Genomic DNA, 26,398 nt, shown 5'->3' with positions numbered 1-26,398 from the left:
CTGGATCCTGTTTGAACCTGCCTTCCCAGGGCTTCCCATCAAACTTAAAACTCAAGTAACTTACGGTGACTTACATATAAGGTCTCAACCATGGTCATCTTTCTGACCTCAAAACTCTTTTCTGCTCCCTTGGCAGAGGAGGCCATGCCAGCCTTTCAGATGCCCCTGGGATATATGGCAAGCACTCTCCCACTCAGAGCCTCTGAAGTTGCTACTGGCTCTCACGGCATTCATCAGGAATCTGCTTAAATATAATAATTCTTCAGACCAGCATCTGTAAACCAGCCTTTAAAACGCCATCCCTGGCCAGGCGCGGTGGCTCATGCCTGTAATCCTAACACTCTGGGAGGCAGAGGTGGCTGGATCACGAGGTCGGGAGTTAAGACCAGCCTGGCCAATATGGTGAAACCCCATTTCTACTAAAAAACACAAAAATTAGCCAAGCGTGGTGGCTACTCGGGAGGCTGAGGCAGAAGAGTCGCTTGAACCCAAGAGGCAGAAGTTGCAACGAGCCGAGATCGTGCCACTGCACCACAGCCTGGACAACAGGGCGAGACTGTGCCTCAAAAAACAACAACAAAACAAAACAAAAACTTCCACCCCTACCCACCCTGACGCCACAGGGTTTCCTTCACTCTGCCCCTGGTTTCTCCTGCCCCACTGCACACATCACAACACTCTCCTCAAGTGTACATTTATCTGTTTCCTTTTTATTTGCCTGTCTCCACCTCTACAACACAAGTTCAAGGGTAGCAGAGTCTTCCGTGGATTTGTTTCAACAGTGATTATCTCCAGGGTCTGGAACCAGGCACATAGGAAGCCTCAACAGCTACGTCTTGAATACTGAATCAAGAATACCGGGGAATACAAGCAACTATTTCAACAGTTCAATGATGCGAATCGGATTTCAAATCAGGATCATATTTAGGGCTCCCTTACCACCCACTCTGGCTGGGTGACCATCATACATTATCTTACGTACTTCAATTCTCTGAAACAGATTTATTGTCCCCATTTGAAAGAGGCAGAAACAGAGGCTCAATGAGCTTAAGAAAAGCTGAAGTAATCTGCAATATTTACTGCAAGAAAAAGTTGAAAAAAAATCGCATTGACTCAAAAAACCCTCGATTTTCATTTTACTTTCTGCATCTAACTATCTCTTCCCAGGAAATAAAGGTTGTACTTCTATGCAACAAGCTGGGGATACCCTCTTGCAAGATACCACTTGCACAACAGAGAAGCAGCAGCCTCGTTTCAACGAGATTCAGGAAAGTAAGGAATTTAATGCAGAAAGATGAATAACCAAGAGAATCCAAATCATACCATTTTTAACAGTCTGTGAACTCTACGAAGGCACGGCAAGAACAAGTGAGGCTGATAAAGTAGCCCAAGTCTACTATTGCTGTACTCGGTGGATGCTTAAGAAAGGAAAGAAGAATCAGAAAGAAGGCCATTTCCTGACATCTTATTCTGAACACCCTGGCAACCCTGCCTGAGTTGTCCTGTGTCCTTTCAAAAGGACACTGGCAATTGCCAAAGCAGGAGAGCTACTGCAGGGAGTGCATAAGGCCATGATTTCTAGAGCTGTAAGCAATCCTGCCACTGCCAATAGAGACAGATCTATTCTGCCTTCTGTAGCCTACAAAACAGAACGGAGATACACATGATAATAAAAGAGGTCAGGAACACTCAGCTGCCAGACGCAGGACAGACAGGAGAAGTGAAGCAGAGGGGCATCAGAACTCATCTTCTGCAATCACCAGTGGATTCAGGGGCTGGTCTGAGGCAGCTGTCTCCAGGACGGCCTGGAAATGGTTAATTCAGTTTCTCTCCTGATGAGTAGCTTCAGCTGCTCATCAATAGAATCTCCAGCTGATAATTATTAAGTGAAACTTGGGGCTTGCATTTGCATATGTAAAGCACACTTCCCTCCAAAGCCACAATGGGACTGAGAATGCACTTCCTGATTGTACAGCACTGGGGAGGCTTGGGTGGGTGGGGCTCCAGCCTGCTTTGCATGTGCTTCTCCACGCTAATCAAGCCAGATATTCAGCAGAAATAAACCCCACATCCCAAAATATGCCATTTGTCAAAATTCAGAGCTCACATAAGAGACCTCTCTCTCTCCAGTTCCCAGAAGGATGCATTCCACCACAATAAGCCTCTATAAGGGTTATAATTACTCAGCCCGGTGCATGCACCCACGTGCACACACCTGGGTTGTTTTGCTGAATGAGTTTCTCCAGAACGAAGGCTTCCATCCTTCTCACATATTCCTGACACTTTTTTCCATCTTTGCACCTGTGGACTAAGAAGCGTCAGCCCCAAAGAACAAGCCACAAGGAAATGCAAACAGCATCAAATTCTAAGTATCTGATGGCTTATCTCTATCATGACGTTTATTTCTGTTTGTGAGGAAAGTCACTGAGCTCCTCCTCCCACCGGAAAGGATGCCTTAACAGAAAAGCCATCATTCCCAGGAGAAAAGCCAGGGACGCTTGCCTTAGCCTGGCTTGAAAAATCAAAGACTTCTAAATACCACTGTCAGTTGTAGGCACTACAGCCTGATTGTAATAAGAAAGCCATCAGGGCAGGCCAGGCATGGCAGCTCATGCCTGTAATCCCAGCACTTTGGGAGGACAAGGTGGTCAGATCACCTTAGTTTCAGGAGTTTGGGACCAGCATGGCCAACATGGTGAAACCCTATCTCTGCTAAAACTACAAAAAAATCCCAGCTACTTAGGAGGCTGAGGCAGGAGAATCGCTGCAACCCAGGAAGTGGAGGCTGCAGTGAGCTGAGATCATGGCACTACACTCCAGCATGGGAGACAAACGCGGAACTCTGTCTCAAGAAAGAAGAAAAGGAAAGGAAAGGAAAAAGCCACTAGGGCCAAGAAAAGGTGCCTAAAATTATACTTATAACATTCAAAAGACAGAAGTAGACAACAAGATTTTTAAAATAATATATATTATTAACTCCGGGTCTCTTTATCATTGGTTAAGATCATGATCCTCTGGTCCTCACTGTTATCTGTTAAATGGGGGTAAAAATACAATAGGCATGCCCTTATACAGCACCATCAAGACATGCATAAACTAGGAACACTTTATCACAAACAAACATGCATTTATTGGACAATTTTTGGATAGCGGGCAGAGACCTTTTCTATAAGGACCCGCCCACTGTCTGAAATCCTACATTGCCTTCCTGGCATAAATCACAAAGAATGAAAAGACATTACCACACACTTTTTTTTTTTTTAAATAGTGCGGGATAAACTTAAAAGCTATTGTAAACTAATCAGAGTACAGAACTCCTTTTCTATTTTTATCTTTTCCCCCAATTTTTAGTAGTTTTGCCAACATTTTGATAGCTCTTTTTAAAGCAATTTGCCTTTAGGCTATGGTTCCAAAACACACGACTTAGCGTTATGTTATAGAGACACCCCTTCCTGAACTCATATTTCACTGTTTTATGGAGTAATTAATTAAACTGCATTTGTTAATTACAGGTAAAGATATGAATAAGCTTGATAATACTAAGCACACAGTTTAATTGGTACAATTAGCAATGCTAAACGGTAGTAGAAAGTAAACTGGGCTGGGCACGGTGGCTCGTACCTGTAATCCCAGCACTTTGGGAGGTGGAGGCGGGCAGATCATGAGGTCAGGATATCGAGTCCATCTTGGCCAACATGGCAAAACCCCATCTCTACTAAAATACAAAAATCTAGTGGGGTTTGGTGGCATGCACCTGTAGCCCCAAATATTTGGGAGGGTGAGGCAGGGGAGGCTTGCACCCAAAAGGCAGAGGGTGCGGTGAGCTGAGACACCATTGTATTCCAGCCTGGTGACAGACGGAGACTCCATCTCAAAAAAAAAAGAAGCAAGCAAGCTGGTAGCTGGAGACTCCGTATTCAGTGGGCAGTTAACACTCCTCTGACAGAGGGAATGGAGGAATTCTTGCTTACTAAATGTATGATCCAGTGGAGGTGAGTTCAGCATCTTTCACTGAGCACTTACCTCGTGGTATTGTTGAATAAATGAGATGATGCACTGGAGGCATTCAGCTTCCCAAGCAAAGCATAAGATAAGGGCTTGAAAAAAGCTCTTATTATCTACCTTATTATATTGCTTATATCACTTTTCCTGTAAACTTTGAGTGCTTCTCTGAAATAAACTCCCATGTGCTTCTGAGAAAAATAATACTCCTTTAGATCGACAGAACCTTGAGACTGATTTTGGAGCATTTGGGGCTGGGCTAGTGCACTGATCTCTCATGTCCATTGATGCAGGTACAGAAGAGACATCACTTGTGCCCACCCTACCTCAGCCAGGTGAGACCCAGACTCACCGATACTTGCCTAACATCCGCAGGAAGGTTGGAAGCAGGACTCTAGGGAGAATCAAATCCTTTCCTCTTTTGTTATTTCCCATTCCCTGAACCTGCTTTTAGAACCCATTTCGCTGCTGCTTCTCACCTTTCTAGCTATGGAAGTAGTGTAAGTATGTAATAGAGTAAAAAGATGGATACAATTAGATCCTCCCTCACAATACTGAAAGGGCATGAGAGGACTGATTGGCAGCATTCACGAAGGGGACAGAGCAAAACTAAAGCAAAAAAAGTCCACAGAGCTCAGAAATGCCACTTGAGTTCTTTTAGTCTGGAGGAGGAAATGCACATCCCTCTTCCTTGATATTCACTGTATCAGAAGGTTCCTGATGTTCTGTTAGTTCCAGAAACAGAAATATCTGCTAAGCTGAGGCCTGGAGAGACCTTTCCCACCTGCTGTGGGGGTAAAGCCCAAGATATGCTCCCTGTGATATAAGCGACACCCGAGTCCCCAAGCCTCTATTACCTCTAGATTAAATTACTGCAGCACATCTGTATTTTCTGTAATGCTGCAATATATGCCAGGAGTTTCAGCCATCAGGCAACTTAATGTATTTCCCTCTAAAGGAAAGAACACATACATTTGAAGCAAGTTAGACCTACAATTTCTGAACAGAGGCATGCATATGGGTCAATGTCTCACAACATGAATAAATGCAAAAGGATCACACTGACCCGCACTGTCGTTTGTGTAATAATTCATGAGGCCGTCTGCTGTAACTAGGGAGTGCCGCTGTATGCAACCAAAGAGCATGTGAGGTCGCAGGACGCAAGAGACACTGCACGTCCCCAAGGTCAGGCTTTTACAAAAGCTTTTCTCCTACAAATGAAAGGAGCCCTGCACTTGTCAACCCGTCTGTTTATTTGATTTTCTCCAGCCAACGAGCTCATTCTGAATAAGATCCAATGGGAGGTATTCATTCATTCATTCACTGATTAAGTTCATACACTTATGAAATATCTGCAATGTCACTACATAGCCCCTTTCTCTATTACTCACTATAAAGTCTAGAAGAAGAAGAAAGATAAAATCACAGGGCAAAGAGAAAAATTGCAGGATGGAGGACAGAGGAATGAAGTCGCCTCTAGCAGCACCTCCCAGCCCAGTCTTAAGGATTAAGGGAAAACTTCCAGGACTCATCGCGTACACGCTGAGAATGAAAAGGTGAGCACCAAGACGGTGGATTGAGAGACAGGTTCAAGCAGAGGAAATGGCATATACAATGGCTTAGAACCACGGTTCCCAAACTGTGTGCGAAGGTGCCCCAGGGTGCCAGAACGAACCCATAACAGCACCACAGGATACGTTCAAACTTCCCAAGAAACACCGCAACTCTCAGTACATGCCAGACACAGCTTCAACTACTAGCTCGAGGTAGTTCCACGGTTTCAACATTAGAATGCACTAATTCCTGTGGTGGCTATATTTCTACACAGCTGATTTTTCAGAACTTGCTATGATAAAAATGCCTACCTGGAAATCAGTGTGCAGCACCTGTCCAGAATTTGAAAAACTGTACAGTGCCCAACAGGCGCACACATCCTGTAAGCAAATAATTGTGGATAAGTGTGAAATAACAGTATTTTTCCTTTCAATTTATATGTATTATTTTTTCAGACATCTACAAAGTCATTAGGACATCAATGCTTAATAAGCAAAATAGGTATTTCATTTTACCTACACCAGTGCTGTGAAAAAATTACTAAGATACCAAAGGCACCAAAAAATAAGAAAATGTGAGATCCTATGGCCAGAGATCAGAGGGAGTAGTGCTTCCAGTGAACATTAAACACTGTGATATGACTCAATCCCTGGTCGAGGTAGGGACCAGTGAAAGAAAATGCTGGAAACACAGGTGGATCAGATTCCAGAGGGCCTTCTAAGCACACCAAAGAACCTGAATTTTATCCTGAGGCCAGGGGGAACTATGAAAGAGTTTGTTTGTTTTTGAGACGGAGTCGCCCTCTGCCATCCAGGCTGGAATGCAGTGGCATAATCTTGGCTCACTGCAACCTCCGCCTCTTAGGTTCAAGCCATTCTCCTGCCTCAGCCTTTCAAGTAGCTGGGACTATAGGCGCGCCCCATCACACCCAGCTAATTTTTGTATTTTTAGTACAGATGGGATTTCACCATGATGGCCAGGATGGTTTCGTTCTCTTAACCTCGTGATCTGCCGGCCTCAGCCTCTCAAAGTACTGTGATTACAGGCATGAACTACCGCGCCCAGACAAGAATTTTTCTCTGAACCTCCCTGCTGCAGGAAGTATACCGTCGCCTGAGTTTTACTGGATTTCCCCAGTTCTTAGAACAGCCACATTTCACCATATATTACGTACCACACTGCTGAGTTCATACTAAGTGAGATGAACGCCATCATGAGATCCCTAGACAACAACCTTCAATTGCACCTAAACACAGAAGCAAGGTAAATACGTAAAGTGTAAAATGCTTTATGAAGAAAAGTTTAGCATTCACAGACGTGTGTTTCCTACTCTACAATTAGTCCATCTACAGCAAAGTTGAGTCCTGCCTCAAACCCTCAAGCTGTTACTATCTCCTTTCCTGGTTCTGTATTATTACCAAAAGTTATGCTAGATATAGCTAGAACCCCTCATTCTTTAATCCCTAACAACATCTGGATATGAAAAATAGCTATATGGTAAAATCTGAACTGTTAACTTCATGATGCAGTATGTTCAGCATGCACAATCAACGTTTGTCCTTTCTCTGAAGCATTGTTTAAGATTTTTAGCACATTTATGCCTAGTGTTCCATTACTGGAACACTATAAGCATGTGGGTGTTATTGATGTCCTACTGCTCAAGGTCATCGCCAAGGTCTCATTGCAAAAGTCCAAAAAATTGCAACCTCCGGCATAAATAGGTTAAGAATGATGGCCATTCTTGTCTGTGTGTATGATATACTCGACAGTAAGAATACTGAAAATCGATCTGTATGTGTGGCATACTTGATAATAAAGAATACTGAACATCAATCCCTAAAAACATTTGACATGAAGATGTTTTACCTTTCAAATGTTATGTTTAGGAGACATTTCTTACCAGGCACGGAAAAATTTTACCAATCTAAAGCCACACTGGCTCTATCACCCAATTTATCAGGCAGTTCCAAAAGTTGGGAAACAGCTACATGTTAGATAATCAAAAACCATCGTGTACACTCTGGGTTTTACAAAGAACAACAACTAAGAGAGATGTTATAAAAGGCTGGCTGTCCCAGATGAGCATGGAAGAGGAGACCGGGACCCACGTGCATCTCATGCTCTCTCTTATACTAGACAGAAAATGGTCAGAGGACCAGAGACTTTGGCCAGTCATAACACGTTCATCAAAACAAACAAACAAACAAAAAAAAACCTACAGCTCTGAACATTGCAACAAGAAAAGCTATCCCATCTATTAACCCTTCCACCTCATTTCTGAGGTTTCACTGAAGAGTGAGCTCCAGCAGAGCAACAAGCCTAACCTCTTGCCCACACTTCCCTCCAAAGGAAGAGGAGCAACAGCTGATTGCCAAGGCTGTGTGAAACACTTTCCTGGATCCATGCTCTGCCTGCCCTGCTCTCCTGTTCTTTCAGGCTCTGACTGCCTGTAGACAGCGTGTGCCACGTGTTCCTGGGAGAGGACCTGACATTGTTCGCTAGGCTCCTGACCAATTTGGAAGTAAGCCTATCTGGTTGAGGCACATTCTCTAAATCGTTGGAACAAAAAGTAGTATTTTGATCTCTTTCTGCCTGGTCCTGTGTCTCTCAGTCTGTTCTCATTTCAGACATGTAAAACCTCAATGCTAGAAACAGGCTTAAGAACCAAAGGAGTTGGTACAGAGGCAGATTTGAAATACCCCAAATCATCTGTATTTCACAAGTATCTATATAGCACCTATTACGTGCAAGACAATATGCCAGGTGCTGAAGACAGTTGAAGAAGGTAGACATGGTATCCATCTGTGTGCTCTTTACAGTTCAAGAGGACCACCAATCACCCAAATAATTATTTAGTTACAGTATGGTAAATAGAGGGTGCTCTGAGAGACTGTATCAAGATTCTCTGTGTTGGCTGGGTGCAGTGGCTCATACCTGTAATCCCAGCACTTTGGGAGGCTGAGGCTGGCAGATCACTTGAGGTCAGGAGTTTGAGACCAGCTTGGCCAACATGGTGAAACCCTGTCTCTACTAGAAATACAGAAAAATTAGAAGGACATGGTGGTGCATGCCTGTAATCCGAGCAACTCAGGAGTCGGAGGCAGGAGAACTGCTTGAACCTGAGAGGAAGGGGTTGCAGTGAGCAGAGATCGTGCCACTATACTCCAGCCTGGACAACAAGAGTGAAAACTCTGTCTCCAACAATAACAACAACAACAACAACAACAACAAGATTCTCTGTGTTGGTAAATGGCCCCACCAGTTGGATAAGCCTGACCCACAGCCTCCCTTGACCCCGTAACTCTTCTGTGCTGCCGGCCATACCATGGCTAATCCATCCCCTATCACCTCTGAGATTCCTCCCCAGCCTCAGCTCTATAGTCCAAATCCTGAGCAGGGCTTTCTCTCCAACTGCTGCAACAGCTTGTCAGCTGAGCCCCTTACATCCATTCTTTTAAAAATAAAATAAAATAAAATAACTAATTGTGGTAAAATATACTTAACATAAAGTTCACCATTTTTATCATTTTACGTGTACAGCTCGGTGGCATGAAGCGCATTCCCACTGCCGTGCGACCATCATCACTATCCATCTGCAGAACTTCTTCATCTTGTAAAATGGCAACTGCAAACCCATCAAGTAACTCCCCATTCTCCCCTCCGCCAAGCCCCTGGTGGCCACCATTCTACTTTCCATTGATCCGAATTTGACTACTGTAGGAACCTCATATAAACAGAGTCATATGATATTTACTCTCTTATTACTGGCTTATTTCACCATCACTTCCTTAACTGGAATCCACTCTTGCCTCCCAATGTATGCTCTGCACAGTGGGAGTTGTTCAAAATATCAATCTGACCTTGTCATCCCTCCATGCAGTTTTCATTTCTTAAAAGACGAAGATGAAACTCCTTCATGTGGCCCAAAGCCCTGCACGCTCGGCCCCCAGTGACTCCCCAGCATGGCGCTCTCACTCTCGGTGCAGAAACTGTCCCATCCATCTCTCCCACTGCTGGGCCTTTGCATGCCATTCCCACTGCATGGATCACTCTTCCAGGATCTCTGTCTACACACTCCAACTGATGCTTCGGATAAGGGCTCAATGTGCTCATCCTCCAGCACGTCGCCCTGACATCCCCAACACATCCGATGTGTTGATACTGGACTGCCTTCACAGCATGGCATTCTCCTCTATGGAGCTCAATCGCAGTGACATCAGAATCTATCTGTACGCGTGCATGCTTGCAATACGTCTCTCTTCTGCTGACTGCAGAAGTTTCAAATGAGGGGAGGGAGTGTATGTTTTTTATCTCCATTCTATCTGCAGCATCCAGCACACGTACTAGCATCCAGTAGGGGCTCAGGAAAAAAAAAAAAAAAAAAAAAAAAAAGTTTCTTTGCTTAAAAATGAACACAAGAGCAGAACCTGACCAGGACTGGTTCAGGAAAGGCATGCCTGACAAAGTGAGATTTGATCCAAGAACTGAAGAAAAAGGAGGAATTAATAGTAAGAAAATAACTGGAAAGGGGGGTGTAGAGTGTGGCAGAGGAGTGGATATTCCAGATTGGACAGGTACAGAGGCTTGGGGTAGGAAAGGGGTTGATATACTTGGGAAAGTAGAAAAGAAACAAAAAACAAAGTCAGACAAAACACAGGCCAGTGTGAGTGGAGCGGGGGGGACAAGGACATCCGACAATGAGCTGCCTGACCTAAAGTCAACGGCAAATTGGTGCTCTCTGAAGACTTCCGGTCCAAGAAGTGCTATTTCTATTATACCTGGTACCACAAGTCTGAGTCACCTGCCAAAGGAATGGTCTCTAAATAACTCTCGGAGACCACTCCCCTCACACAAAGGGTTTACGACCCAAACTGCTTTATATGCATCTTCTCAGTTAATCCCTTCAACAGCCTCTACAGTTGGTGTTCACTCCAATTCAGAAGACAGCATACTAAAGATAAGACAAGTTAAATAACTAGAAAGTTAGATAACCCGCCCAAGGTAATTCAGCTAGTAAGTGAAAGGGCCTGAGGTGTGAACAAATAACTGTCTCCAAAATCCATGACATTTTCACCAAACCCCATAGCTCTTATAAAGCCTGGAGTTTCTTTTTTAAATACCTATTTAAATTCTTGTTCCAAAGAAAGTTCTATGTTTTTGTGCATTAAAGGCACTAGCAGTACAAGTTGTAGAGTGATATTTTAGTAACAAAAGATATTTTTGCACAAAACATCAAAAAGTGGCTTATGCAGATTCACTGCTCACTATACTGACTGCAGAGACTTAGGTCACAGCTTGAGGTCCCCCCAAAGAAGCCAAATCTGAGATGAAACTGAACAATGAGAAGCCAGTCAGCTGCAGGTGAGAGAATCCTCTGAGAGATGTCACCAACCACATCAAATTATTTGCAAATGAGAGAATACGTCCAGCAGGTTAAACCTACACATCATACGTTACAGATTCAATGGAAAAGAAAAAAAAAAATGGCTGGTTGGCTAAAAATGTTTTATAACAATAGTGACAGATAACTGAGAATGACATAAAAGATACCAGACTTCTAAGTGAAAAGCCAAAACACATATCAAAGACCAAGAAATCTAGACAATAAAATAAAAAGCTACATCTACAATGTCTGCAGTCAGCAGGTTCAGGAGAAGAAAAACACCACCATCAACAACAACAAATCTATGACAATAAACAACATGTCTACTAGAAGAACATTTCATTAATTCTCATCAAGACTTCTCCTACAAAGGTCCGACTTTGTGGGCCAAAATACTCAAGGGTGCCATTGTAGCTTGAAAGTAGACATCAGGGATAAAGGCATGGCTCTGTTTCAATAAAAGTTTATTTACAGACACATGGAGAGAGCAAGATTTAACCTGCAGACCTATCCTTAAAGGTCAACGATAAGTCTTCTCAGACTCTTCAAAGCAATAACAAAGAGCATCAACATCACAAAAGAAGGAAAATTGAAATGTTTCTGAAAGTTTCCTTTTTCATAACATCCTACGTTGTAAAGCAATTGTTTATCCTCATTTTAAAAAAGAAAAAGCGACAGCTCAGAGACCTTCAACCATTTGTACAGGGCCGACCAACTCACAAGTGCCAGAGCCAGGATTAGAACCCAGGTATGCTGACACGTTAATGCTCAGGTTCTTCTCACCATCCCATGCAGTTAGCTGCTCAGTGACAGAGAAACAATCACTTGGTGAAAAAGACAGAGGAGGAGAATAAAATGATCCTCAAGATGTAACAGCTCCAAGTGTGATTCAGTCCATGATCTTCCAGGATGAGTAAAAGATACTGACTCCAACTGGCCCAAGGAAAAAGGATAGTTTAACATATACACATACACAATGGAACGTATATAGGTACTAAGTATTCTGATTCTTGCACAAACTGGAAACCCACTGGAAATTAACATGGCTATCTCTCCATATCTATCTCTGTCTCCTCTATCGATCTCCCCCTTACCCCTCCCTCACTCTCTCCGTATTTTTCTCCATCACTCTTTACCTCCTCCATCCTTCCCTCTTCCTTCTCCTTCTCTCTTCTCTCCCTGTGCCCGACCATGGCCCTCAGTCAGGAGACTAAGGGTCTCTCATTTGTGCTTTACCTAGGGTCTGTAGCATTCTCTCTTTTCTACCAGATGATGTGTTCTTTTGCCCAAAGGTGCCTGCCTCTCCAACTGACATGGGAAGAAGGACAACTGTCAGAGAGGTACCACTATCCTGAGTCAGCCTCTCCTGGTCCAGACCAACAGCTTACACCCTGTTTGACCAGATTCTTGAGATGGAGAACCCAATTAGCCACACGTGAGCACATGAGTTAGCTAGGCAAGGGTTACACGTGCAATCTTAGTCTAGTTATGGCCAGAGATGGAATGCGGTCCCCCAGTACCAGACACATTTCAGAATGCAGGAGCTAGAGACAAAGCCAGTTCTTGACAGGTGGGCACACACCTCAACGTGTCTAATATCAGGAAAAGCAAAAAGATGGTTGGGATCTACAACCTGAGAAAACCGGCAAGCAGATCAGAGAAGCAGAAACCAACTGGAATAAAAAATGCATTTGTAAAAATTACGTCAAAGAAATGGGACATATTTACTCAATTCAGGAAGAATCTGGAGAACTCAAAAAGATACCAAATAAGAGTGATTAAAAATAATCATATAGATGAAAAATTCAGAGTGTAAGACTATAAAAGTCTGCATATGGAGAGGATTCTTATTTTACGTAAAGGGATACTATTTCCACAGTGGTGGAAGGCTGCTTTTAATCCCTATCAAGGACAAAGTGAGAAGGAACAGTATCTCTAGCTGGGATCTCCTGTTTGCCTTCAAGAATTTGACCATATATTCTAATATAGGTAGCTAATGGATACCATGAAATACCTAAATCAACACAGACGACCCAGTACAAACCACCACCTAAATGCATGCACAAAACATTTGGGGGAGGAGGGGTGACTGACATTACAAAGAATTCCTTACTTTACGTAAAACTGAACAACAGGCCGGGCGCGGTGGCTCAAGCCTGTAATCCCAGCACTTTGGAAGGCCGAGGCGGGTGGATCATAAGGTCAAGAGATCGAGTCCAACCTGGTCAACAGGGTGAAACCCCGTCTCTACTAAAAATACAAAAAATTAGCTGGGCATGGTGGCGCGTGCCTATAATCCCAGCTACTCAGGAGGCTGAGGCAGGAGAATTGCCTGAACCATGAGGCAGAGGTTGCGGTGAGCCAAGATCACGCCATTGCACTCCAGCCTGGGTAACAAGAGCAAAACTCCGTCTCAAAAAAAAAAAAAAACAAAAAAAAACTGAACAACAAAGACGCTAGAATAGGAAACCTCATTATTGTCTTTCGTTTCTCCATTCCAGTGGTTCTTAGGAGACAAGAAGATAAATCTCAGCTCAAGTTCTGTTTTCAGCACCAGCTCTAGAACCAGCTAATTCTCTTTTCCTGCTTCTCCAAGCTGACCCAGATCTCTCAGCATTTCTTAATGACACTCTGAGATCTGAGGAGCAAGTGGGTATTTTGACATATCCATATCCTCCACAAATGGAGCTGAAATGCACCATGAGACAGAACCCTGCATAATTACCATGAGGAAGAGGCACACTGGAGACCACTTTGCCCATGCGATGGTGAAGATGCCATGGTGGGAACCGAGGTACACTGCCCAACTACTTTCCTTGATGTGCTTCGAATGAAACAGTTGGTCACTACGGAAAGTGTCAGTGCATTAGGGGAGCAATGCTTAACCCTGAGTACACAGCAGAATGATCCTTAGCGTTGTCTATAAAAAGCAGATGCCAAGCCCAGATCCCCTCAATTCAGCAGGTAGTGGAGGGGACCCCCAGAATCGGCCACATGCAGAACTCTCCCGATGTTACTTTTTGTTTATTCTCTATCTCTGCCATTAAAATAAAAGCTTCAGAAGATCAAGAAGTCTCTCTGTTTTGGTCTTCCCTTTATCCTCAGTGTCTAGAACAGTGCCTGATTCAAGCACTCAAGTGAACAATGAATGTATGAATTAATTTTCTACGTGCCAGACACTGCTCCTTACAGAGTGTTATGGACTCAATAATGTCCCACCCTGAAATTTGTATGTTGAAGTACTAACCCCCAGCACCTCAGAATGTGACTTTATTAGGAAACAAAGTTGTTGAAGACATAACTGGTTGAGATGACATCATACTGGAGTAGCCACGAATCCATTATAACCGATGTTCTTACATTAAGGGGAAATTTGGATACATACACAGAGACACACAGACACACAGACACACACACACACACACACACACACACACACACACACAAAGAATGCCTTGCAAAGATTGAAGTCATGCTGCCACAGGCCAAATAACTATCAGAAATTAGGAGAGAGGCTGGGTGTGGTGGTTCACGCTGTAATTGCAGCACTTTGGGCAGATGGATCACATGAGGTCAGGAGTTCAAGACCAGTCTGGCCAACATGGTGGAACACTGTCTCTACCAAAAGCACAAAAATTAGCCAAGTGTGGTAGCAGGTGCCTATAATCCAAGCTACTTGGGAGGCTGAGGCAGGGGAACTACTTGAACCTGGGAAGCAGAGGTTGCAGTAAGCCGAGATTGCACCAATGCACTCCAGCCTGGGCAACAAGAGTACAGCTTAAAAAAGTTAGGAGAGAAACCTGGAACAGATCCTTCCCTAGCATCTCAAGAAGGAGTATACTATACCTCCAGAAGGCCAATACCTTGATTTTGGACTGCTAGCCTCCACAAGTGTGACACAATAAATTTATTTTGTTTCAGCCATTCGGTTTGTAGTACTTTGTTACGGCAGCTTTACAGACTTCAAATGGAGGGGAACACATTCCAGTCTAAAGTGGCTCATGGTCCTGATTCGGTCCACTGAAAACCATGTGCTGCAGGCCACGCCTCCAGTTCTAAACACAGAGTCCTCTTGGAGTCTGTAAAGACTAACCAAGGTCCTAAGTAATCAGAGTAAGTGGAGATGCAAGATGGTCAATTCCAGGGCATACACACACAGGAAAAAAAGCGGAGGTACGGGTGTGTGTACGACAAAATCAGTCCATGGTCTATTCCTGGACTTTTCTAACTCCAGAATGGGGCTCAGGGTGGGGTGTAGAAATCTTTATGCACAAATTAGTATTGATCAGGATTTACTTTTACAATTACTACTGGCTAAGAGCAGATCTCATTCTATCCATATCAAACCTTTAGGAGGTTTCTAACTCCCGAATTGGGCGAGATGCAGAAGAGACCTTTGATGCACAAATCTCTATTGATTAGGCTTTACTTTTACAATATCTACTGGCAGACAGCAGATCTGACTCTATCCATATCAAATCTTTAGAAGGTTTCTAACTCCAGAATGGGGCGGGGTCCAGAGGAGACCTTTGATGCACAAATTTGTATTGATCAGGCTGTATTTTTACAGTAACTACTAGCTCCAGCAGATCTCACTCTGTCCACATCTAAACCTTTGGGAGGGTCATGAAAAACAACCTCAACAGTTGTCCAGTGTTCCTAGTTTCCAATGAACAGACTATTGGCTTCTGGAGAGGGTGAAGGCCGCCCACGAGTGTGAAAGATGCAGATTCTTCTTGTGTCTAACAAAGAGAATCCTGACTTGCAGATGTCTCATTCAGACATTATCCAGAAGGCAAATCATTACTTTAACTTGGATGTCTTCTCAGAATACCCCCTTGTCATCTGCTTCAGGGAAAAAAAAAAAAAAAAAACTGAAATGATGCTGTTGGTAAATGTCATCTGCCTGTTATGCAGAAGTGAAATCAAAGTGTTCTTTGTGTTAAATGTGACGGCAATCACACTTGAAATCCAGAGTCTACATGTTACTAATACTCTCTGCAATCACCCACCCAGTTATCAGCTGGAGGAGGCTGCAAAGGCAGATTCAGGTTTCTCAATTTTGCCACTTACTTTTTTCTTGTTAATTTAAAAATATCACAGTGTTTTAATTGCACTCAATTTAATGTACTATACCTGCCAGTTCCAACACGCTTCATTATTTATATTGCCAGAAAAGCACTTAAAAATCAAATTGCATAATTTGTACTTGTACATCTTTAAGGTAGATTTATATCTGAAATTGTCAAATAGCTGGGGCCGTATGGCTCTGAATATTAAATTTTAACAAGTCGTCACCCAAAAACATTTGCAGAGAATAATGTGAATGAGCCATTACTTATTTGTGTAGAAAGTTATTAAAACAGGCATTGAAATGTTAATTCATACTTTCCGTTGTTAGGAGAGAGGAGTCAAGGGCCCAACTCCCAAGGTGCGTGTCCTAGATGTGCCGTTTATTAACCCTGTATCCTTAGGTTCATGACTTATGATTTTTGGGCCTCGTCTTCCTCTTTTGTTAAATAGGAATACTAATAACACCTATCTTACAAGGGTACGGTGAAGCTTCAAAAAGACAGCATATATAAAATTCTCAGAAACGGACCCAGCACAAGGGAAGCAAAATTTAATGACTTGCTAGAGTAACTACTTCCTATACTATGAAAAATTACCATCATTTGTAAAATAACAATCGCCAGTCTTTCACTCTATATTAATATGATTTTGTCAAGCAGATCTCTCCGATATTTCTCTTTATCATTATGACGTCTCAAATGTCATAGTGGGTGGAGTTTCCATGTTTTCCCAACAGTGTGCGCTAATTTGAAATTTTTACACTGATAATTATCTTTTTAAAAAATGTACAGAAGCACATTCAGGGTCATCCGAACAGTCATCTTTTAGCAGAGCTCAATGCCACAGCCCACTTCTACACCTAAGTCTACGGTCATGGTAGCCCCACGTTGCACCCACTACCTTAACTGATCAGAAGATAACACCAAAAGGTTAGATACCTAAATGATGCACTCATACCATGCAAGGACCAAGAATCTGGCGCAAAGGGGTTGGGTGCTCTCTGGTTGGAAAGAAATATGAGCCATGGTGTGGTATGTGGACGCCGCAAATTCTATGCCAAAGTAATCCACCCCATATTAACACTGTATCACCTGACACATTAACGTGTGGACAACTGAAACATTGTTTTTTTTAGCATTTATTAGTTTTGTTCGAATTTATTATATAAATCTATCGTACCTCCTGGTTTGTGCAGGCTATCTCTATGCAGAGGTTGCACAAAACTGCACATTTAAATAATATTAAAAGAATTTACATTAACACAGTGGTCTGAAAATTGTACCTTGGGATGGCAAGACACTAAATGGAAGAAATATAGCCCAAACGATCAGTGGTCTGGCCCTGGCCTCCTCCTCCTTCTCCCACCTTTCCCACCTCTTCCCCTTTACCAGGTCACCCCAGGCTCTTCCCTGTCACCCAGGCTGCTGCTAGTGGCCCCAAATGGGAAATTCTTACACAATTCTCAAGTCTCCCTCATCACAAATCCATGAGAAATCTTCCTGACTCCTGGGGGTGGACATTAGCATTTCCGGACTGGTTCCTCTGCCCTGGTACCATCTTCCATTTCTCCAACTCTCTCTTTGTATGAGATACTTTCTTATCACATCTGAACTCTTGGGGAATAGTCGGTACTCTGAAATCAGGAACCGTAATCTTTGAATTACTCGATCTCTAGCAACATACCCAATGGCTGGCATGGAATAGAAACCGGGTAAAAATATGCTTACAAGTGTATGACCCACTGTGGGCCAGGTACTCTGCTGAGAGCTTGCTGCTATGTTACCCGAACCCAAAGGAAAACCAGAGACATGTGGTTTTATTTTACTGAGGCTCAGGCCCATACTAAAGATAGGGAACAGCGTCAGCGGTTCCATCCCAAGTTTCCTGGCTCGAACCCACATCGGGTTAGTAACGAAAACAATGATGATGGCAACAATTATGAAGATGACAGAAATGATCATAGTTAACATACACCGAGGGTCTCCTATATGACAAGCACTGCTCTAGGCATTTGTGCTCTTAATTTATAACACCATAAGATATATGATGTAATCTGTGACGGTAATAAATTGATTTGACTAGGTTATAGGGCACCCAGACATTTGGTCAAAAAACATTATTCTGGGTGTGCCTGTGAGGATGTTTAGGATGAGATTAATATTTGAATTGCTAGAATGAATAAAGGAGACTGCCCTCCCTAATGTGGAAGGGCTTCATCCAGCAACTGAAGATCTGAGTACAATCAAAAGGCTGAGTAAGAAGAAACTCTGTCTGCCTGACAGCTGAGCTAGGACACTGGTCTTTTGTTGCCTTTAAACTTGAACTGAAAAACAGCTGTTCTCAAGGTTTTGAGTTTGTTCGTTTTCAGACTGGAACTACATCATTGGCTCTTCTGGGTCTTCAGCTTCGCTGACTGAAGATCTTGGGCCTTCTAAGCCTCCATAATTAACTGAGCCAATTCCTTGTAATAAATCTCTTTATATACTATATATAACAAAGCTAATACAATGGATGACTAGATGGATAGATGAACATACGGACGAATGGATGGAAAGACGGACAGAGAGAGACAGAGAGAGAGAGAGAGAGATGAGAAAGAGAGAAACAGGGACAGAATGGTTAGGCAGGATGGATGGATGGATGGATAGATGGATGGCTAGACAGACAGAGACACAGACAGACAGACAGACAGACAGACAGACAGACAGACAGACAGGAAAACTGGAAAACAGAATGGTGATGCCACATACCCAAAGTCACAGTTACTAAATGATAGAGATACTGCCTGAACTCTGCCAGCAGTCTGCATCCATGTCTTCTCTTCCCAGCAAGTGGACTATATACCACCAAGATAACAGAATATACTCTCCCTGGAGCCCTTGATGAAAAGCCCAGCCTGGTCCAGAAGTACTAGAATGGAACTGGGGGTTTACTGCAGGTAAGGCGCCACCAGAGTTTGGTCCATGGCAGCTATCTTAGCATCACCAGGGGTGGTAGTAATGGCAGCAAGATGGCCCTAGCTGAAAGACTGTCCTTTGGCATGACAGCCAGGAGGGGAGAAAGGTGCTGTGAGTAAACCACTTTGAGATATAAACAGCAGTTTTATAGTGAGCAGCTCTTTAATAAGACAAGAGGCAAGATTTAGTACCGAAGGTGCCTGCTCTTAAGTCAGCAACATCAGAAATCATAGCAGGTTGTATACCTGGTGAATGTGAAATGTGTTTGGGGGAAGGAGCGCTGTTGTATGACACCTCCCTCTGGAATCCCTTCTCTGTGTCATCCACTCCCTTCTCTGCCCTCGCTCCCCACCACGGACACCTTGGTAACAAATTTACAGACAATGAAAGAGCAACATGATACAACTACCAAGGCCAACGGGAGTGCAAGGACCTGGAGATGGGCCTCAGGCTGCCCGGGTGATTTATACTCTTCACATCCCCAGCTCCCACAGGCCCTGATCTGCCCTGAGAAACAAGACAGACAGAAGAGAAAATCCCATAGAGGTCACCCTGAGAACCTTTTCTTTGAGAATGAATCTGGTGTTTCACTGCTCTCCTGAGTCGCACAGCCTATTAACAAAGGGAGGGCCCATTTACGGAGAGTTGGTGGTTGCCTGTAACTCCATGAGACTGAGAACATTGAGAACCTAGCTCAGTCGAGGTCACTGTGTGCATAAAGACAAGTTCTTCATTAAGACATGAGAAGATGGGCCGGGCAAGGTGGCTCACACCTGTAATCCCAGCACTTTGGGAGGCTGAGGCGGGCAGATCACGAGGTCGAGAGATCGAGACCACTGTGGCCAACATGATGAAACCCCATCTCTACTAAAATACCAAAATTAGCTGGGCGTGGTGGCGCACGCCTGTACTCCTAGCTACTCAGGAAGGCTGAGGCAGGAGAATTGCTTGAACCACGGAGGCAGAGGTTGCAGTGAGCCGAGACTGCGCCACTGCACTCCAGCCTGGAGCCTGGCAACAGAGCAAAACTCTGTCTCAATTTAAAAAAAAAAAAAGACATGCAAAGATGAAGAAAAATATCACCAAGTCAGCTAGGGTGGACCTGAGAAGCTGAGAAGTCATTCTAAAGCTCACCCCAGGAGGCCACCCAATGCCCTGTGCTTCCTACGGTGACTGTCTTCCCCCTTTTCAATCAAAAAGCAGGGAGGCTGGGCACGGTGGCTCACACCTGTAATCCCAGCACTGTGGGAAGCTGAGGCAGGCAGATTACCTGAAGTTAGGAGTTCGAGACTAGCCTGACCAACATGGAGAAACCCAGTCTCTACTAAAACTACAAAATTAGCCAGGCATGGCAGCACATGCCTGTAATCCCAGCTACTTGGGAGGCTAAGGCAAGAGAATCGCTTAAGCCTGGGAGGCACAGGCTGCAGTGAGCCAAAGTCGCACCACTGTACTCCAGCGTGGGCAACAGAGTGAGACAGAGTCTCAAAAAAACAAAAACAAAAAGGGAGGGAGTAGCCTAGGAATCCACATTTTAACAAACCATGGTTCATTCAGATCAACTTTTTCAACCAAGGCTCTTCACGGTTCATTTCGCTTCTTCAAGGTGAGGAATGATGTCTGCTGAGGCTCCATGTTCATTGGTTTCATTTTGAGGCTTTCCAGGTGTGCAGGGGGTGGAGCCACCAAGCACAGACCAATCCTAGCATTACAAGCTCCTCACACCAGAGACTTCCCTTGAGATGAGATGGGATGGAAACACAGGCAATGGGAATCCATCCTAAACCATACACACAGGGAGAGGGAAGGGCTTCTGGTCAAGACAGTGACTGGGGCAGCTGGCATAGGCTCTGGAGATGAGAAGAGGTTGGATAGAGGCAGTGTGATCATGACCTGGAAGCCCTGGGCACCGGGTAAAGTGCTGAACAAATGCTAGGGGGTACTGATATACAGAATAAATCTCAGCCATCCTGCCTGAAATGTGAACAGAGCTCCTCCCGGAGGCATCAAGTAAAGCATGTGCACATTCCTACAAACAGGAAGAAGACTGACATCAAACTGCATTCAAACTTGCATCCCTAGTGTCTAAATTATAGAATCCAGGCATATTCCTTGGGAGCATTTTGGGGACAGGGTTTTCTGTCTGGCGTCATTAAGGCGAAGTCATACATCATTTCCCAAAGCAGATACGGGAACAGTGGCATCTGAATGAACTGTGGTTGGGTTAAAATGCAGACTCCTAGGTTATGCCCCCCGTCCAACTGAACCAGAATACAAGGCATGAGGCTCAGTCGTACGCATTTTAAACAAATTCGCTGGCCAGGCGCGGTGGCTCAAGCCTGTAATCCCAGCACTTTGGGAGGCCGAGGAGGGCAGATCATGAGGTCAAGAGATCTGGACCATCCTGTCCAACATGGTGAAATTCTGTCTCTACTAAAACCACAAAAATTAGCCAAGTGTGGTGGTACACACCTGTAGTCCCAGCTACTCGGGAGGCTGAGGCAAGAGAATCATTTGAACTCCAAGAGGCGGAGGTTGCAGTAAGCAGAGACTGCACCACTGCACTCCACCCTGGCAAAAGAGTGAGACTCTGTCTCAGCCTCAAAAACAAACAAAGAAACTTGCTAGGTACTTACTTCCACTGAAGTCTGTGAACACTGCTCTATAAAGTACTGGAATCAGAACTGGGTTCTAATTCTAGCGTTTGGGACTGAGGCAGCTTTCCCAGAGGTACCCCTCATCTAAACAATGTTCCCCCCGAGAGCTGACTCTCTCGGTCTGGGAGACACATGTGCCAACACAACTTCGCGCAAGAAAGAAATAACCCTGACACCACAAAGCAAACACGGTACAATGCGTGTCACACTCTCACTGAGACTCAGTTTTCTTAGTTGTAAAATGTGAACATCACCCCACCTGTCGTGAGGCTCAATGAAGAGACAAACATGCACAGCATTTAATTAGCAAAGAATCTGGCACAGGCCAAGTGCTCAAAAGAGGACGAATTCATTTATGGTAGTATTTATCGACTCATCTATCTATACAGAGTACAATCGACTCATCTATCCATACAGAGTGCATATACATTCACTGAGAGTTGAAAAATATGCAGCAAACCATGGCTAATTAAATCAGCTGACTGTCTTCCTTTTTGGGCACCTAAAGTTAACCCAGCAAGAGTTATGTGGGTCAGGCTCCGGCAAACAGGTAGCGACTTGTTGTACAGCTGGCCTGGCCCTGATGCTCAGTGTCCCTCCCTGTGAACTGAAGCTTAGAACTGGCTGTCTCACTGCCCTCTTTCTCCGGTGTACCCAGTTCAAGTGGCACAGGTATCACAACATATCCCCAAATCCAAACACTTCTCAGCATGTCCATTTGGCCTGTCACAGCCTAGACCAGCCACGCTATGGTCTTGGGAACTACAGCAATCTTCCCTTCATGGTCCCCTCAGTGCAGTGTCTCTTCCAGCCAATGCTCTTTCTGTACAGCTGGTCCCTGCTCTGAGCCCATCAGTGTACGATTGCCAGATTTAGCAAACAAAAATATAGGATGTCCAGTTATGTCCAAACTAAACAATTATCCATCACTTATCTGAAATTCAAATTTAACGAGCTGTCCTCTATTTTATCTGGCAACCTCAGTGCCAGTGGCTTCCCAGTGCACTTGGAACAAAACTCAATCTCCTTGTTAGCATCTGTGAGGCCCCAGGTCATGGATGCTGGCCTAACTCTCTGTTCTCATCTCTTCCTCCTGGCTGTCCCCTGAACAAACCAAGACTGGTCTGTCTTGGGATCACTGCACTGGCTGCTCCCTCCATCTGGAATATTCTTCCCTCAGATCTCTGCTTGGCTTCCCGCCCAAGATGACCCACCTTGCTCCAAGATGACCAACTCTTTTCTATTTTTTCTTTTTTCGGTTTAGTTTTATTTTTTGTAGAGATGGGGTTCTGCCACATTACCAAGGCTGGTCCCGAACTCCTGGCTTCATGAAATCCTCCTCCATTGGCCTCCCCAAGTGAGGATTATAGGCACGTGCCACCATGCCTGGCCTCAAGCTGCCCTCTTCAAAGAAATCCTCTCTGACCTTCTAAAATCCCACTCTGCACCAAATGACCCCATCTCTCTTTACCTTGCTTTTAAGAATACACACACACACACACACACTCACTCATCACCAGCTGATAGAACTTGGTTCTTATCCATTTGTCTTACTGGAAAGTAAGTATTATGAGGGCAAAGACTACAGCTGCCTTGGCCATTAATGTACCCCCAGGGCTGAAAACAACAGGGAGCACAGAGTAGGCACGAAGAGACGTCTGCTGAGCGAGTGTTCCAAGAGGCATGGCATGTTCTTAAGAGCCACGCCAGAAGCTGTGCCAGGCCAACATGCCCCACCAAGTGTTATTGTCTTCTCAGTTACATCACGAGCCGGGGAAAGTGTTGAGAGATGGGTAGGGAAGAGGAGCGCTCGGGACTGGCGCGCCCACTCACGTGGAGGAGGTGGGAGGTGGGAAGAGAATCTGCCGTGCACCAAGCAGGCCCGATGCCAACCTGAGTGCCATGCACTTGAAAAGTTAAAATCGCAATACTAATATTTGTCCTCTTCTTCCTCTGACAGAGCCCTCACTCACCTTCTCTCTTGATGGTAAACACAATACAGTATCAAACCTACAGAGTACTTCCATGTACTTATCTCCTGCCGACACCCACCACAACCCCACAAGGAAGGAATCCCGGCCCTCGTCTTCCCGCTGAGGCTCAGAAAGGTGAAGAAACTTATCCAAGATAACACAGCAAGTAAGTAACGATGTCAGGATTTAACTGCAGCAGAACAGAGATAATAGAGTGCACCAACTCTGAAGCCAGGCTCCTCGGGATAAAATCCTATTCTAATGCTGTCTCTGTCTCCATGTCCACCTATAAAGGAGAGGTGAGAAGAGCCCCTCCCTCACATAGCTGTGATCAAGGTTAAATGAGTGAGTACTAACTTGCTAGAAACAGTGCTAGCCCATAAGCAGCAGCAGGCAAGTTTTCACCATGACTTTAAGTTCAGATGTCCAGAGTCCAAATCCTCTGCAGTCTGCCCTGTTTTGAACTCAGACTTCCAAAAGCCACGCACCTTCAGCCTCCTCCGCTGGCTGCATCATCCTCCCTCTCCAGATGCTGGCCTCCTCTGCAAGCAGGAAGAGGGTCATGAAGCCTCCCTCCCTTGCTGGTCTGGTCATTAAGCCTCCTATCCTGACCAACTGCACTGCCCATAATGTGTCTAATTCTCCCACTTCTGATTGATAGGGCACACTGACTGGTCCCAGTGGCCCCATTCCACCTCCCTAATTTTCCCCCACTCCTGAACCTCCTTTGGTGACGTCCCCCGGCACTGGCCCTAGCTTTGAGAAGTGTTATGCCTTTCCTAAGCACACATTCAAAGAAAAAACACTACATTAAGCATCAAGTCCTGGATTGGAGCTTCAGGCCAGTAGACTGAAAGTTACAGTTTCTACAGTAACCATCGCTCTTCCTACCATGCCCATATTTAGAACTGCATGCTACTGTAAGGGCTGACAAATTAACTGCCTCTGTGCGTGTGTGTTAGGTTGGCTAAGTTTATGAGGGGTACAAAATCTCAGAACTTTTCTGACTCTGCCAAGGCTAAATTCTCAGCAGCAATGAGCGTTGCATGGTTGCTCCAGCAGGAACAACTCCGGAGCACACCCTGATCAATGCTCAGGGAGCTACATTCAGCACTTCATCTGCTGGCAACAGGGAAGTGCCTGCTAGGGCGGGGGGCCCCAGGCCAGCAGGGTCCCTTGTGCTCACATCATGCAGTCTCAGAGGGCAACTTCAATTCCTGGAGGAGTTCTAGGATGGGTTTGGCCAGCATTGAGACAGATCAAACCACAGAGAGATGAGACAGACAGCAGTGACCAAAAGAAAAAAATCAAACAGGCATGAAGCAGGTTAGGCAAGGAGTGATCTGGGGAGCACAAAAGAAAAGAGGCAAAAATGAAATGGGTACTGACAGGAAGAAATGATACTGGGGAGTCCAAAAAGTAGAAATGACAAAAAGAGGAGGAGACAGGCAAAATACTCAGAAGAAGGAAATGCGAAGAGAAGGGGGGAAAAAAAGAATTAAAATGGAGAGAGAAATGATCCGAATAGCAAATGTAATAGAAGCTCAGAATGCACATCTTTCACATTACACATTACAGAACTTCCACTCCGACGTGGTCGCTAGACGTCCGTCCTCCGGCCCTCTCGTGCTGGCTGCTCCCACGGGGGATCCACAGCGTACAAAGGGGAGGAGCAGGCAGCCCTGGGTTGCCTGGGGCAAGAGAAGAAGGCAAAAAGGAAATGGCAGAAGAGGGAATGTGGTACCCAAAAAGCAGAAATGACAAAAAGAAAGAAGAGTTATGCAAAATTATGTAAAAGCTACGTGGGCTTCAGCAAGCAGGTTAACGTTCCTAGGTATCGGTTTCCTCCTTTATAAACTGAAGACAGTGACCGCCATCCCATGGGCGGTCATGAGGAATGAATGGGCTCGTGAAGCACCAGCGAGTGGTATGTGAATGTAAGGGCTGTGTCAGTTTGTCATTCAGCCCTCCCACCAACCCCAGAACAAGTTCTCTATATCCCCAGGTGACCCTGGAAGAAGTCTGACCTGAGTTACTCTCCTAAAGATTCGCAGGAGGTGAAATTCTAACACACCTCATGTTCCCTCTTAATAGGGAAAAGGAGGGAGGGAAGAATGGAAAAGAAGGAAGAAAAGAAAGGGCGAAGCACCTTTCCCTGTAGGGTGAGGGCAGACAGAGTGACAAGGCAGAGAGACCAGAGGAAAGAAAGGGAATGGAAAGAGAAATCCTGAGGCCCCCTTGACAGAGGCAGCCACGGTGGAAGCTGGCCGTCGGGCCGTCTCCATCTGACATCACGGGTTCTGCTAGCTGATGAGGACTGGCACTGGATGCTGCAGGCTGCCACCTCCTGGCACCTTCCTGCTGTTCCACCACATACATACCTGTCCACCCCTCCACCCACACCTGTCCATGGCTCCATCCAACACCCTCCTGATCTCATCCAGTACCACGGAACCATTGCCACAACACAGAGCAGGTGCTGACGTGGACCCTGCCGTGGTGCCTCCACAACACGTCTGCCAGTTCTTTCCTAGCTCTGGAACCTACACCAAAGATGGGGGCCGGGGGCACCAGGCCCAAAATCCTCACCTCAGGGGAGCCCCGATTGGCTGTGCAGCCCATGGAACAAATCATCCTTTGGCTTGAGAGCAGTGCAAATTTGCTATGGATGTCACCGAAAGAAATAAACATAGCAACCCCAGAATGGCTCTGGGCAACTGTTTAGGACAGTCCAGCCACGCTCTGTAAGCAGATGTGGAGGCAGTCACAACTGTAAAATGTTAATCCAATTGACATTTT

General features: G+C 44.9%; 1 protein-coding gene across 4 annotated transcripts in view; it reads right to left on the bottom strand.

The window, feature by feature from the left end:
* The window catches only part of LARGE1 (LARGE xylosyl- and glucuronyltransferase 1), a 616,984-nt gene that overhangs the window by 369,649 nt on the left and 220,937 nt on the right, over nt 1-26,398 (bottom strand). Inside the window, exon 1 of one of the 4 annotated variants that reach the window (XM_074390819.1) lies at nt 25,169-25,187. The exons of the other annotated variants lie outside the window; for them this stretch is intronic. Coding sequence (XP_074246920.1) covers nt 25,169-25,172 — 4 coding nt within the window. The 5' untranslated portion in view covers nt 25,173-25,187. Of the gene's footprint in view, nt 1-25,168; nt 25,188-26,398 lie in introns of those variants that run through there. 4 annotated transcript variants of the gene reach the window in all.

Source organism: Saimiri boliviensis, chromosome 21 (genome assembly GCF_048565385.1).
Source record: "Saimiri boliviensis isolate mSaiBol1 chromosome 21, mSaiBol1.pri, whole genome shotgun sequence".
Taxonomy (NCBI): Eukaryota; Metazoa; Chordata; class Mammalia; order Primates; family Cebidae; genus Saimiri; species Saimiri boliviensis.
The sequence above is the reverse complement of the archived record's forward strand: the minus strand, read 5'-3'. Positions and strand labels throughout refer to the sequence as shown.